Source organism: Mustela putorius, unplaced genomic scaffold (genome assembly GCF_011764305.1).
Source record: "Mustela putorius furo isolate JIRA1106 unplaced genomic scaffold, ASM1176430v1.1 tig00000596_pilon_pilon_pilon, whole genome shotgun sequence".
NCBI lineage: Eukaryota > Metazoa > Chordata > Mammalia > Carnivora > Mustelidae > Mustela > Mustela putorius.
Window position 1 is genome coordinate 12,810,542 of NW_025421428.1, and position 14,247 is coordinate 12,824,788.

Sequence of the window (14,247 nt, forward strand, 5' to 3'; positions counted from 1 at the left end):
CCCCTGCAACACCTAAGCCGCCCTTCCCACCCCAGGTGCCAGGGGAAACCCCAGATGAGCGGCTCAGCGTCTTTCCTGCTGTCCTTCCTCTGCCTGGCCCTGCAGGCTGGAGAGACAGCACGTGGGGTGTTGGCAGGGGGTGGGGGGACCCTTGCCTCCAGGCTGTGGTGGGCAGCACCGTAACCAGCTTCCGGGGCGTTTACAGCCTGCCACTCGGGCGCCGCATGCTGCACGGTCACCACACCCTCGACCCTCAGCGTCACCCCAGGAAGTGGGTCTCTTTTATCCCATTTTAAGGAGGGGTCCTTGGAGGCCCTGGCCCGAGATCCCCACAGGCCTCTTTTCTCTGCCTCTGTGCCAGGGCTAGGGTGCGCCCAGACGTGCCTGCGTCGGGAACAGCCCGGGGAGGGCCACTCATCAGGGCCCCCCCCCCACCAGAGTCCATGGATGTTTTCATGAAATCACAGATCCCAGGGCGCCCCCGAGCTGCTGTGGGGAGGGGCTGGGGCTCAGCCCCAGGGTGGACTCTCCCTGGCCGGCCCCCAGTGACTTGGCTGAGGTCCGACACTTGCCCAGCTCCCTGACAGAGGCGACACGGAGCTCCTCCCGTAGCCCTCACAGCTGCCCCATGGGCGGAACGAGTACCCCCCACTCCCCAGATGGGCACACTGAGGCCCAGCAGCCCTGGTCCAGCAGCGAGCAACTGGTTTGGGCCCAGTTCCCAAGCCAGAGCAGGGCGGCCGCCCCCGGCCCCCGGACCCCCCCACCGCCTGGGCATCCTTGTGGGAGCCCCTCCACTGGCACCCTCCCTCCACCGATGTGAAAGATTTATGTGACTTTACGCTGATCAAAGCTGAAAACCTCACAGCGAGGCCGTGACAGGCATGTCGTGTCTGGGCCGGGCGACAGGCCTTTGAAGGGGTGACGTGCCAGGCGCTCACGGCACTCTGGGCCTTCAAAGGCACCCAGAGCTCTGGGCGCTGACAGCCGCCCCGCCCGGCTCCCTCCTCGCCAGGTGCCGACCCATCTCTCTGTTGGAGCCATTGCCTGAGCCCTTTCTTTAGTGGCTGTCACCTCCCTCCCCGGCAGTCTGCCTCCCCTCATCTGTCCCTCTGGCCTCCTCCCCCTGCTCTCTGCCTCACCTCCTCACCTCCGGGAAGGATCTGCGTCTCCTGACGCTGGCGGGTGCCCAGACCCGCTCGGACCGAGGGGGCCACCCTCTGTCCAGCCCGCCGGGGGCAGACATGCACCCGCACACGTAGACCAGGCTTTGCCTCTGGACCCTCACCCCCCTGTCCTGCAGGGGCAGGCCAAACCCCTTCATCTGGGGGACCTCCTGGAGCTGGTTCCTGCTTCCCCAGAGTCCCCGCCTGCCCCGGGAAAGAGGGGTTTCTCCTGGAATCCCCAGGAGCAGAGATGAGGCCCGCAGAGCTGCGTGTCCTCAGCCTGTCCCTTCCTCACCTGCGACCCCCCCTTCTCTAGGACAACAGGAGAAAACAGCCCCAAGACACAGGCAGAAACAAGTCCCAGCTTAATTTTGCTCCCACCGTGTCCCCATCTCAGGCGATGGCACCAACACCCAGGGGCGCCAAGCTGCAAGTGTGGGGGTCCCCAGAGGCTAGCCCTTCCTCTCCACTGCCCCCACCTGGTCTCCGTACCCCTCCCGTCGGGGCCCCGTTACTCCGTCCTCGCCGCAGGCAAAGGGCTTTCCCCACCAGGGTGCCCCGCCCAGGGCCCTCAGAATCCAGTCCTAACCCAGTCCAGCCCCTCATCCTCCCAGGCCGCCCTGGCGTCCTCTGGGCTCACTCTGGGGAGGCTGTGCCTCACGTAGCCTGCGTCCATACACCCCCCGCGAAGGGCCTCCCAGGGCACCGAGGGGCGTCCTCGTCCTCTGTCGTTCTTCAGGGACACCCCGCCAGGGAAGCCTGGCACAGCTCCTTCCTTCTGGGACTGAGGATTCTTACCCCCGTCTCCTTTCCTCGGGCATCCTTCAGCCCCCGGGGCATGGACACCGGCCACTCCCAGCTCTGTGGCCTTGGGCAGGTCACTTTACCTGGAGCCCGGTGTCCCAGATCTGTAGAGTGAGGACACCGAGGAGCCCCCGTGGGGTTCTGCATGGGGCCACGCTCAGCACGTGTCAGCCACACGCGGCAGCTGCCACGATTCTCGTTTCCGCGAGTCCCTGGTCATCTCCGCTTGCCGCAGACGGAAGCACACACTGTGGTTTCTGCCTGGAGGGCAGTTCCACCAGGGCCTCCGGGAACCCCGCCTGCCCCGGCCGCGGTGGCACCCGGTCCTCCGGCACCCCGGTGCTCCCTGAAGAAAGGCACCCCTCCTCCTTGTCCTGCACAGGAGGGCCTGAGAGTCTAACCTCAAAGACGAGTGCACGTGCTGCCCCCAGTGGAGTGTCTGACACTTTCCCGCAGGCCCCCGGGGGGTCGGTCCCAACTCTGAGACTCAGCTTCTCCATCTGCAAAATGGGCAAAGGGGGCCCCTCCCCCTCAGCCGGCGGAGGATGAAACCGGGCAGACAGAGTCAGTCCTGCATGAGTCTCCAGGCCTCCCTCTCCCAGCCCTGTCACCGCCCCCCCCCCATTTCTCCGGGAGGCCCTGTGACCCTCCTTCTCTCCCCCAGGTGCTGCTGCAGGCTCTGCTGTTGGCAGTAAGTACGCGCCGGTCCTCCGAGGGCGCCCCCAGTGCATGACTCCAACCACACCCCTTCACTCGTCACCTCTCCTGCTCCCTCCTGTCCCCACGCCCCCAAGCCCCCTCACCGCCACCCCTTTCCCCCCGCACCCCGGGCCTGTGGCCCTCAGCCAGCGCCCCCACATTTCTCTCCTCGAGCCTCCTGGTCAGTGCTGCTTTGGAAAGGGCCCTGCAACCCCAGGGTGAACTCCCCATGCCTCCCGCTCCTCCAGGACAAGAATGGGGGTCCCTTCTCCCTGGCCAGGGGCAGAAGTGCCCCCTCCCGCAGCCCGACTGTGGGGTGTGCCTGGCTCAGGTAGTCTGCACCTGTGTGCCTGGGAGGCTGGGGCAGGTACGCCGGGGTCCTGCTGCCTGCAGGCCCTCGCGGAGGGGTCAGACTGTGGGAGGGAGGTGGGGCGTGGGCACCCACGGGCTGACGCGGCATCAGCAGGCTGCGGGCTCTAAGCACGGTGCTTCCCGGACCGCCCCGCCATGGGCTCTGCCACCAGCTTTGAGAGTCAGCAGGAGAGGACTCGCCAGGGTCACAGGGGCTGCCGGTGGCCCACGTCACACTTCAGACATGCTCGAGGGGGGCCACAGCCCACCGTGGCCTGCTCCCTGCTGGGATCCTGGGAGCAGAGACGGTGCCAGAGGGAGCTGGAGCCCGGAGGGGATGCTGGCCCACTCGGTGAGGCCAGAAGTGGCCTCTCTGCAGCGCCCCATACCTGCCAACTCCCCACCCTCTTGCCTTTCTCGTCTCTTGCCAGGCGTCGGCAGGCCCCGGAAAGACCCTGTCCCCAGAGCCCCTGTGGCCACTGTGGCCCTGAGAGGGGACCCCAGCACTCCCGCCCCCTCCACTTCCACCGGGCGGGCCCCGATGGCCCCCAGCACCCCACAGCCCACAGGTGGGTGCTTAGGGACAGCCCGGCTGCCCTGCTCTTCCCCACGTCCCGCCGCAGTCCCCAGCCCCGTGTGTGATGTGTGCTGCTGTCGGTGTCTGCCGTGGGGCTTGGCTCTTAGAGCACATTAGACCCTAGAGCCTGAGAGTGTGGGGCTGACAGAGGGCGCCTGGTCCCCCATGACTGGGCCCGAGCGAGGGGATCTGGGGCTCCCTTCAAGCCCCTCGATGCTTCTTCCTCCTGCCTCCCACAGCACTGGTCAGGCGGGCCCCGAGACCAGCATGGCCGAGAGGACAGAGTGACCAAGGAAGGGAAGGTGCCTGGTGGCACTGAGGAGCTCTCCCAGGAGATTTTCTGTCTCAGTGCTCCGTGGAGCTTGCCCCCGCCCCCCGCCAGGGCCCGCTCTGTCCCCACATCTCAGCACCAGATCCCCTGGGAGTGGGCAATGTACAGTTAGCCAAGAAGGCGAGAGACTCTGGTCAGCAATGCAGAAGGGCACCTCTGGGCCGGGGGTTTAGGAATGGGCCTGCCGAGCTTTTCGGGGCTGAGTGCGGGGGACAGGGCCAGCATCCTCTCCTGCCCCTCCTCAGCCACAGCAGCCACCCTGTGGGGTCTGCAGCCACAGGCAGGCTTGGAAACGCCTGCTCGCTGGTCCTAACTCCCTTCCAAAGTTGGGTGGGTACATACTTGAGGCCTGGGGTGCTGGGTGGCCCCCTGGGCTCACCTGTCTCCACCCACTGCAAATGCTGGGCGTCTGAAAGGACTCGTCCTTCCCAGAGGGTGCCGGGAGGGTGCCGGGAGGGTGGGTCCAAGGGGATTCTTCCTGGTCCCAGCTGGGAAGGGGCGTCCCAGCGAGGAGGAGATGGCAGGGGCGCGTCACTGTTTGGGCAGAGCCGTGACCCTCCCTCTCTCTGCGCACGGACCAGGGGAGGGGCAGGCCACACCTCCGATGGGCAGAGACCCCTCCTTCAGCTGGGGGAAGAGATCCACGCTCAGCCTCGCCCCCTGCCCACCCCTGCCCCCGCCCCCAGCCTGGAGTGGGGCTCCGCCCTCTCCAAGCCTGGCTGAATGCCCTGGAAAAGTCCTCGTTCCAGAGCCATTTGCCTAAGGCCTCCCGGGAACCCGGAGGGTGACCAGCCCCGCTCTTTTTACTTCTGCCCTCCTCTCTTCCGCATGGGAGGCGTTTGCAGGAGGCAGGAGTAGCTGGGGGACTCAGGGATTTCGGGGGAACTTCCTGCCCAGGGATCTTCTTCGGGGTGAAGAATGGGTCCACGCTGACAATTCCAGGGCAGAAGCTGGCCGGCCGCCTGATGGTTTGTGCTGAGCCTGGGACTAGCCGACGCGCGCGGGGACCAGACTCGCCGGGGTGGGTGCCGCGTCTGCGTGCGAACAGCAGCCTGTCTGGGTGGGAGACGCACATGCACACAGGAACCCTGAATCCATTTTCCGAGCTGCTTCTGATTTGGGGCAAGCGGCTTAGGGTAAGAAAGCGGCACTGCTAGGAGGTGACGAGAGAGTCCAAGACTAGGGCAGTGAGCCGAGGCAAGGGGAGCTCGAGTTGTGAGGGTCTCCAGGACCCAAGTGGCAAGAAAGGGGCTCCTCAAGCCCTCAGTGGGTCGTGGTCGGCTTTGCCAGCTGAGCCCAGTGCCAGGCGCAAGAGTGCTCAGAGGGGAAGGTGGTTCCAGCACAGCAGACAGACAATGACCCCAGCAGCCCACGTCTTGGGAGCCGTCGCTCCTCTTAGCAAAGGAAGTCTGTGCCCTGGGCCCCATGTACCCGGACCCCCACTAAGAATGACAATCGGCCCCGCTGGCAGAGTGTGGACTTCTCCTGACTCACAGCTCTGAGGATTAGGGCCCTTCACGGTACGTAAATGCAAGTCGGTTAAGCTGTTGCGAAAGGAAGAGGCAGCTGCTCGCGGTAACAGGGTGACAGCGGCGCCCAGGCAGGATCCAAACTCAGGGCTGGCTGACCGCAGAGGCCGGCTTCCGGGCCCCACCACCCAGCGCTGCCACCCCCAGCCTCAGAGGCCAGGAGCTGGCGCGGTCTCGAAGACGTGGCTTGCGCGCAGCTCCCCAATTCCAAAGGAGCAGACGGGTCCTCCATCTGGCCTGGCACGCGACACGGGCCGTTGTGAGAATGCTCTTCCCGCACACCTGAGCATGTCCCAGAGAGCCCAGCCGGGGGTCTTTCTGGCCCCCAGATCCCAGCCCCCATGTGCCTCCCAACAGGTGCTTCAGCCCTTTGGCCGGAGTCCAGCTGCGCCTGTGAACCTCGGGCCCAGATGTTCCCCCTCCTGCCAGTGTCAAGCTGTCGGCGGGGCAGGGGCTGCGGGGCAGGAAAAACTGCTCAAGATGCCTAATCCTCGCCCGCAGAGGGTGCTAGGAGAAAGGCTCCAAAGCAAAAAGCCTTCGGGGCGGGTTTTATTGTGGCTCTAATTAAGCCCTTGCCAATTTGGGTCCTGCAGCCTCTTCTCCTCATTGAGCACCATATTAATGTCAATTTGATGTCCAAAGGCTCCGGCTCCCAGCTGGAAAGTCTCCTGCACTTTTTAGCTGGTAGATTTCCTTTTTCTCCCCCAACCGGCATCGTGCGTAATCCCTTTAAGAAGCGGAAAGAATCCGATTTCTCCCCTGTCCCTCTGGGTTTGTCCTTTGAAATTCAGCTTGGGCCTTGGCCAGCCCAGCCTGCTTCCCCTGCTTCGTGTCCCCGTTGGTCCCAGAGGTAGGATCTATGGCAGTGGGGTTTGCCTCGCATTGGGGTCCCTGGTGAGAGTGGGTCCTAACCGTGGGTTGGGGAGGTAGGCCAGATGGCGGAGGGGCTCCGGGCCCCGCATTGGTGTCGGGCAGAAAGCCTCCAAGGACCCTTCTGGACACGTTTGATGACACATGTTCCCCTTTGCAGCCATTAGCCAGGGACTTCAGCACAAAGAGGTCTGGACCCAGACACGGAGCTGGATCCAAGTCTACCCCCTCTACCCCCGGTGGGAACAGGGACACATAGGGAGAGTGGAAAAGTCGTGTAAATCAGGAGGCCCACTGAGGAAAGGGCAGCCAAAAGCATGCTCGGGCTCCCCCCGTCCCCCTATCTCGCTTCAAGTTCACGTGTGCCCTCCATAAGCTGCAGTAGTGTAGACCCTGCCTCTCCAGTAGATTTGGACCCAGTTCTAGTTGGCCAGTGTAGACAGAGCCGCTTCTTACCAGGCTGCTGCTGCTGCTAAGGGTGTGTGATGCCTCAGTGTGTCTCCAGGACCCCCCCAGCCCCACCCTGTCCCATAACTGAGTTTCTTCTTTTCTTTCCCCCAAGAGCGGATCAGGCCATCTGCCGCTGCTCCCCTTGGGGAGAGCTCCCCCTGGCCCCAGACGCCCTCCAGTGCAGAAGGTATGGGGGGAGGGTCTGCACGGGCATTAGACACCCCTGAAAACTCCTTAGACCCCAGGCCCCTCCCTCTTTAGTGGAGGCAGCAGGTGTATGTGGTGGGACTCAGGTGGGGCGGGGGGTCCGTGAGAGCTGGGGGTGGGGCTTGGAGCTCTACTTGCCCCCACTTCAACTCGCCTTAGAGATGCCCAGGGTGATACCACCAGACCCAACGCCTATTCATCCTTCATTCCCCTCAAGGGCTTTGGAGCTGAGTGGAGACTCTGCCCTGAGAGCAGGAACCCTGTCCTGCCACTGTCGGTCCCAGAACCCCCGGGGGCAGGGTTGGAGCTCAGAGAGAGTCAGGACTCCTACAGGAGCCGGGTGGAAGTCAGACCCAGACAGAGGGGCGGGCTATGAGCAGATGGAAGAAGATAGCACATTCCAGGCGCAGGGCCAGTGAGGGCAGAGGCATGGTGGTGGGGTGGCCGTGAGCAGGGCAGGAGGCGTAGTAGAAGCTACTGGTACCTAGTTGGGCGCCTCAGTCTCCTGCAGCAGTGGGAGGAGACACACGTGGGCTCATTGGTGGCCAGAAACGGACACGCGCAGGAAGCACACAGGGGCTTGCCCGACTCTCCAGGAAGGGAGGCTGTTCCCAGCCCAGCTCACCTGCTCCCTGGACATCAGTCCTACTGCCTGCTTAGGCAACAGCCAGCCCCTCCGTGAGCAGTGAGCAGGGTTCTCGGCGCCCTCTGCTGGCAGGCAGTTCTGGAGCTGGATCCACACTAGGTGAGGGTCTGCAGGCCCCTGCGTCCCGCATCCTCCCTGGTGACGGAGACCCTGGAGCCTGCCCTGCCCTGCCCTGCACCGCCTAGGGCGCCGCAGGCTCCCAGAGGAACGCTGAGCCCTCTCTGCTGCCTGGCCAGCGTCCTGTTCACTCACCAACATGTGGCCAGGTCCTGGTGGGTTCTGATGCGGAAGGCGGGCGCCGTCTGGGCTTGCGGCTCGGCTCGCAACACCGCTGAGCAGGGAATCTGGGATAGGAAAGGACTCACTTTGGCTGGAAGAGGGGGGATGCGTCAGAAGGGGAGTTGCCAAAGCCTTGGACACCAGGGCCACTCTCTGGATGTGATGCTCGCGGGAGTTTGGAGAAGAGAGGATCTCCTCTTGAGGATCTCGATCGATGCCTGAGATCATTAAAAAAAAAAAAAAATCAGTTTCAGCAAAGCACCTTGCACCCTGTCAGGGGTTGCTGGGGGTTAGAAAAGGAATTGGGGGGGAATTAATCCAGCCGAGTGTGTAAGTGATCTCCGAAGGGGCACCGAAGGCAGGGCTTTCTCCACATGCTCCTGGATGTGCTGTGTCCCCTCACATCTGCCCCAGAGCATCCCCAGGGCACGGTGGAAGCCTTTGCTGGGCCTTCCCGGGGCCCGGACAGCCCGCCCGGGGCAGCTGGACCGTGGCGACGAAGGAGCTTATTTCTCATCTCTCCAAGCTGTGGGCACCTCCGCCGCTGCCCCTGCCCCGGCCTCCAAACCTTTCCAGCTCAAGCCCAAATCAGCTCAAGTGGTGCCCATTGAAGAGTTCCAAGGTAAGAGGAAGGCCCCGGGCCGGACCAGCCCTCCTCTCGCACCTCTATCCTCACCTCCGCTGGAAATAATGATGCGGGACGGAGGACCCATGCCTGGTTCAGAAAACCTCCCGGAGTAGCTGGGTCAAGGTGAAACTGAGCCTCTCTTCCCTCAGTCGCCCCTCCCCAAGGGAGCTGAGAGCAGGTATGAGTCAGAAGCACAGTGGGCAGGCACGGCGCAGGCAGAGCAGCAACCAGAAATAGTCTGTCCAGGCTCCCCTGGGGGGTGTGGCCCAGGGGCTTGTCTCGGTTGAAGCAAGAGCTGGGATGCAGGGATCACTGCCACTACTCCTTGAGACACTTGGATGCCTCACCTGGAAGGGACAGGTGAAGGGGGAGGGTCCAGGAAGCCCAAGGTGTGGCGTGCCCGCCGTCTCCTCCCTGGCACAGCTCCGAGGCTCATTTCTTTCCTCTCCCACCACAAAAGGGAGGTTGGGTCCTCTTGAGATACACAGATGGCACCCTCAGGAGGGTGGCCGGCGTCCTTCCCATTCAAGGGCAGCCACACTGGCTTTCCTTTTGAAGGGGATGTTGGGCCCCTTAGGAGGGACACCAAAGGATGGCCGCCTTCGTGGGGTCAGGGAGTGAAGCCCCAACACCTTTAGGATGCCTCGCCCCGGCAGTCATAGCACTCGCCCAGTGCTGGGAGATGGGGGCTGGGGTGGGGTGGTGAGGCTGGAGGAGACAGCAGGACCGACAGGGATCGCTGTCCTCAGTGCGGAGCCATGTGCACGCAGTAAGAGTCAGAAGCCAGGCCAAGATGATCAGGAGGCGAAACAAGATGGCCCGGGCACAAACCCCAAGATGACATTCATTCTCGGGGGTGTGCAAGAAGAGGCCCTCTGGTGCCAATCACACTTGCAGAACAGCTCAGGCTGATGGTAAACGGTCCAGCAGGTGGGCGTTTCCCTTCCAACCACCTTCCAAAGCAGCACGTGGAGGAAGCCCCTGGCCCGTTGCATCTCACCCAGCGTCTGTGCATGCGTCCGTCCTTCACCGAGTCCCTGGGGGTGCAGTGCTGAGTGCCACGGACCCAGCAACTGCCCTTCCTAAGCTCACGCCGGCCGCATGACCCATCCTCCCCGCATGAATCACTTCCAATTACCCGGATGCAGGCATCCTTCCAAGAGCACGTAATTCTGGCACCCCGCCCGGCAGGTGCTGTCCACAGGCCCTCCCTGGGTTCCTGTCCCCAGGGCCAGGTGGGAACTTGTAGGCTGGGCCCACACGGGTCCTTCCTCTGGCTCAAAGGTGGCGCGCCTGCCTCCTCCCAGATGGTACAGAAGTGTTGGAGGCCCGTGGTACCTTCCCGTGCCAGTCAGGCCTCCCTGCATGTCCTCGGGCTGGTCTGTCCTAGCCCCGTGCCTCAGTTTCCCCCAATACGTGGTGCAGGGGGTGGCAGGAAGGCACAGTCTGCCTTGGCTCACTGACCCGTGGTGTTTCTCACGCTCGGCTGGCCCAGACTGTGAGTGTTATGGCCACTCCAACCGCTGCAGCTACATCGACTTCCTAAACGTGGTGACCTGTGTCAGCTGCAAACACAACACGCGAGGCCAGCACTGCCAGCACTGCCGTCTGGGCTACTACCGCAATGGCTCTGCCGAGCTGGACGACGAGAACGTGTGCATCGGTGAGCCACTGGGGCGGGGCGCAGGGGAGGGGCGGGACGGGCTCCGGAGACCCTGGCGTCAACAGGTGCTGGGGAACCCTGGGGGCGTGGGGCGGATTTCTGGGACCCATTTCCTCTGGGCATCTGGAAGGACAGAAGTTTCTGGAATCTGCTCTATTAATAACTTCCCCCTTCGGCCATCCCCACAGACACTGGAAATTGAGAACCACTCATTAGAGTCAAAGACTGATTCTAGAGTTTGCTGTCTGCCTCAGTTTCCCCACTTGTAAAGTGGGGAAGTGGATTAGATCAAAAGTTTTCAACTCCCTTTTGTGGCTGAAGCTTTTCTCCCAGTGCAGTTCTTCTGATGCTTTATAATCAGAGGCCCAGCTTGTAGGACCCAGTGGGCACTCGGACTGCTTTCTTCAGAGTGTGCTGCAGGACTGGCTTTGGGGTAGAGAAGAAAGCCGCGGGGGGCCCTGGACCAGGGGTGGGGCTGCCCATCCCGAAAGGCCAAACACATGGCCTCGGCCAACACCCGCCCGCCTGGAAGGGCTGCACACCACCTCTGCCTCTGTCTCCAATGGAGGCCAATGCTCAGTCCTAGGGCCCCCAGCCCCCCCAGCCCCCTAAGCCCCGTAAGCCCCTCGTCCACCCACCGGTCAGCGCCAACTTCACAGAGGAGGGGCTGCCTTCAAGGCGGGAGCTGTCAGTCTGAATTATGGCATTGGCTTTCAGATAATTCCATCAACTCTAAAGTGAACCTAACAGGATTGTGCTGCCGGTGTCACAGGAGCCCGCTGCAGGGACAGGGCGGGGCGTCTGGGTGGGGGGCGAGGCACCCCCCTCCCCATACCCTCCTTCTTTCCTTGCCTCTCTCTGCCTCCTCTGGGCCAGCTTTGGGCTTCAAGGCCTCCCAGAGTGGGGACACTTGCCCCCCATCCAGTGCGGAGGCCCCAGGGTGGGGACACTTGCCCCCCATCCAGTGCAGAGGCCCCAGGGTGGGGACACTTGCCCCCCATCCAGTGCGGAGGCCCCAGGAAACTAACTGGGAAGGGACTAGGGAGAGGCTGGGGGCCTCTGGGGCTGCCCCCCCCCACGCCCACGCCGCCCTGGGGAGGAGATGCGGAGGCGGACTGCTGCCTCCCGCAAGCCTTGCCTCCGATGAGGCTCTTCCCACCTGACAAGAATCTTGGAGCCCTTTGGAGCGTGGAAGAATCAGCATTCCCTCCAGTTCCACAGACGGAAACCGCGGCCCAGAGAGGGCTGGGGGCTGCTCCAGGCCACACAGCAACAGGGCCAGGGGAGCAGAGTGGGTAATGGATGCTAAAGAACCAAGACAGAACAGTCTTCCCTAGAGATGTGCACCCTCGGGCAGCCGTGAGCTCCCGTGGCGAAGGTGTGGGGTGCACCGCCCGGGGATTACCGAGAGCCGGCCCGAGGATGGGGGCCGCACCGGGTGGGGGTCGGTGCGGAGGACGCCCACAGGTCGTCCTGACCGCGCGCCGGGCACGTGTCCTTCCAGAGTGTAACTGCAACCAGATCGGCTCCGTGCACGACCGGTGCAACGAGACCGGCTTCTGCGAGTGCCGCGAGGGCGCAGCGGGCCCCAAGTGCGACGACTGCCTCCCCACGCACTATTGGCGCCAGGGCTGCTACCGTGAGTGCGCGCCCGGTGGGCGGAGCCTGCTGCTGCGGGGGCGGGGCTAGTGCCTGCGGGGGCGGGGCTTCGGTTGTGGGTGGAGCGAGGGACGGGGTCCGCTGTGGGCGGGGTCTGCTGCGACGGGAATCTGGGGCGGGTGCCAGGTGGGAACCACCGGGTGGCGGAACTGGGGGTTGGTTGGGAAGGGAGATGGAGGCAGGGGTGGAGCGGGCGGGTTGGGGGTTGTGATGGGGCGGGGGGAGGGCGGCTGCCCGAGGAAATGAGGACCTGGCGGGACCGAAAGGCCGAGGGGGCGCTAGCCCCGGGGGAGGGTGGAAGAGCGCAGGGAACAGCAGGTGCAAAGCTCCGGAGGGGAGAGAGCAGGGGCGTCCCACGGCCCGTGGGCCCGGGAGCAGGGAGACACGGGCGGTGGCGGGAGGAAAGAGGCCAGGTCTCGCCCGGCCGCTGTCGCCGTGCTCGCAGGGGCGTTTCGCACCGAGTGGCCCGGAGCCTCCAGCACCCCCCGCCGCCCCGCCGCGCTTCAGTCGCGGAAGCTCCAGCGAGGGGGGGGGGACGGGCCCCGCCCGCGTTAACCGCCTCTCTGCCCCGCAGCCAAAGTGTGCGACGACGACCAGCTGCTCTGCCAGAACGGCGGCACGTGCGTGCAGAACCAGCGCTGCGCCTGCCCGAGCGGCTACACCGGCCTGCGCTGCGAGCAGCCCCGCTGCGACCCCGCGGCGGACGACGGCGGCCTGGACTGCGACCGCGCGCCCGGGGCCGCCCCGCGCCCCGCCACCCTGCTCGGCTGCCTGCTGCTGCTGGGGCTGGCCGCCCGCCTGGGCTGCTGAGCCCGGCCCGGACGACCCCGCGCCCGGGGAGCCGAGGACGGGACGCGGGGGGGGGGGGGGAGGCTCGGGGCTTCGCGTGGGGGGAGCCCCGGCGTCCGGGGCCGGGCGGCGAGAAGGGTGCGGCCCGAGCTGCTCCCAGGTGCTACTCAGCAGAGTCCTCCCGCCCGCCCGCGCGCGCCCCGCGGCCCCCGCCCCGCCCCGCCAGTGCCCGCCGCAGGGGGCGCGGTGGGGCGCCGGCCCCGCAGCCTGTGATTTGGGTCTTAGTTTTTTCTTTTCTACTACCCGCCGCCCCCCACCCTTTTTTTTTTTTTTTTTTTTTTTTTTTTTTTTTTTTTTGCTGGCGGTGAGATGGGGGTGGGGAGAAACGCTGCTCACCTCGACACCTCCAGGTCCCGCCTCCCAACACACACACACACACACTCACACACACTCGCGCGCGCGACTGTTGCGGACACCCCCTGCGCCTGTCCCCGCTTGCCACCGGCCAGCGGACCGGAGGTCCCGTCGCCTACAACTCTTCTTTGATTTCCTTTGCAACCTACCAGACTCCGTGAGGCCTGGTGACCAAGGGACTCACCGTCTGGGGAGGGAGTTGGGAAGGAGGGTTGGGAGGGCTGGAGACTGTGTTTCGCAGAGAAACTATTTTTGTTTGTATTAACCGTCCCCTGGAAGGAGGACTCGGGCCGCTGCTGGTGGTTGATGGTGTGTAATCCGACGAGTAAAGAGTCTGCTCACTGCTGCCTCCTGGGCCTGTTTTCTTGTTGTTCGTCTGCACCCGAGCTCACAGAGCACCTTGGAGAAAGGTTTTCACCGTGAAGGCCACCACTTCCCCCGGCCTTTCTGTGACCGAGATCAGGCAGCCCTCCTCCCAGCGGTGTGGCTAAGCCCTTCTTAGGGGGGACCCACACGTTAGCAGCTTCCACAGACGGGTGCCTCCCTCTTTTCCCTTGGGAAAAAAAAAAATGCAAAGTTTATTGGCACTTTTCCTCAGCTGTCTTTGAATTTAAAGACACATGGGGGACATTGGTGTCATTGCTAGGAGGTCCAAGGGAGGGGACTGGTGGTTTATAATTCGGGATGGAGGGGTCTCTCAGACCTGTGGGACACCCGGCCCGGGCCCGGTGTCTGCTGCTGTAGCCTCCTTCCAGCACTTGGGGCTGGAATCCGTAGTTGGGGTCCAGAGCCCACCCCCCTCTCCTTCCCCTTTCCCTCCCAAAGATTGCACAGGGGGTGGCCAAGAGGACCCAGGGGCAGCCTGGGAGTTGTGAGACCCTGAAGAAGGGGGTCCATCCGCCGAGGCCCTGTGCCGAGGGAGCGTCCCCTGCATCTCTCCTGCCCTTGGATGCTCGTACTTCGCCCTGCTGACTCTCCAGAAGGTCCACATTTCTCCCAAAGATTCCCAGCGCCATGGGTCAGTTCTGGCTCCCAGCTGCTGCTGCAGCAACCCCCCCAACCCGCCGCCACCCACAATTGCCTTCTGGAATCTGCAGCCACTGTTTCCAGGCTGGGAAGTTTAGACCTGCCTCCCCCACCCACCCTTCCCCCAAACAAGGCTAAGACCCAGTTCCACAGAACTTG

The 14,247-nt window shown here is 64.0% G+C and overlaps 1 protein-coding gene across 3 annotated transcripts in view; it reads left to right on the forward strand.

The window, feature by feature from the left end:
* NTNG2 (netrin G2) overlaps positions 1–13,411 on the forward strand; it is a 65,797-nt gene extending 52,386 nt beyond the window's left edge. For 2 of the 3 annotated variants that reach the window (XM_045082636.1, XM_045082637.1), the window contains 7 exons: positions 2,635–2,661; positions 3,452–3,589; positions 6,890–6,964; positions 8,436–8,531; positions 10,033–10,200; positions 11,705–11,839; positions 12,434–13,411. In XM_045082636.1, the coding sequence (XP_044938571.1) occupies positions 2,635–2,661; positions 3,452–3,589; positions 6,890–6,964; positions 8,436–8,531; positions 10,033–10,200; positions 11,705–11,839; positions 12,434–12,669 (875 nt within the window). In that variant the 3' untranslated portion in view covers positions 12,670–13,411. The remainder of the gene's footprint in view (positions 1–2,634; positions 2,662–3,451; positions 3,590–6,889; positions 6,965–8,435; positions 8,532–10,032; positions 10,201–11,704; positions 11,840–12,433) is intronic. The other variant, XM_045082638.1, reaches the window with a different exon arrangement.
* The last annotated feature ends 836 nt before the right edge of the window (positions 13,412–14,247 follow it).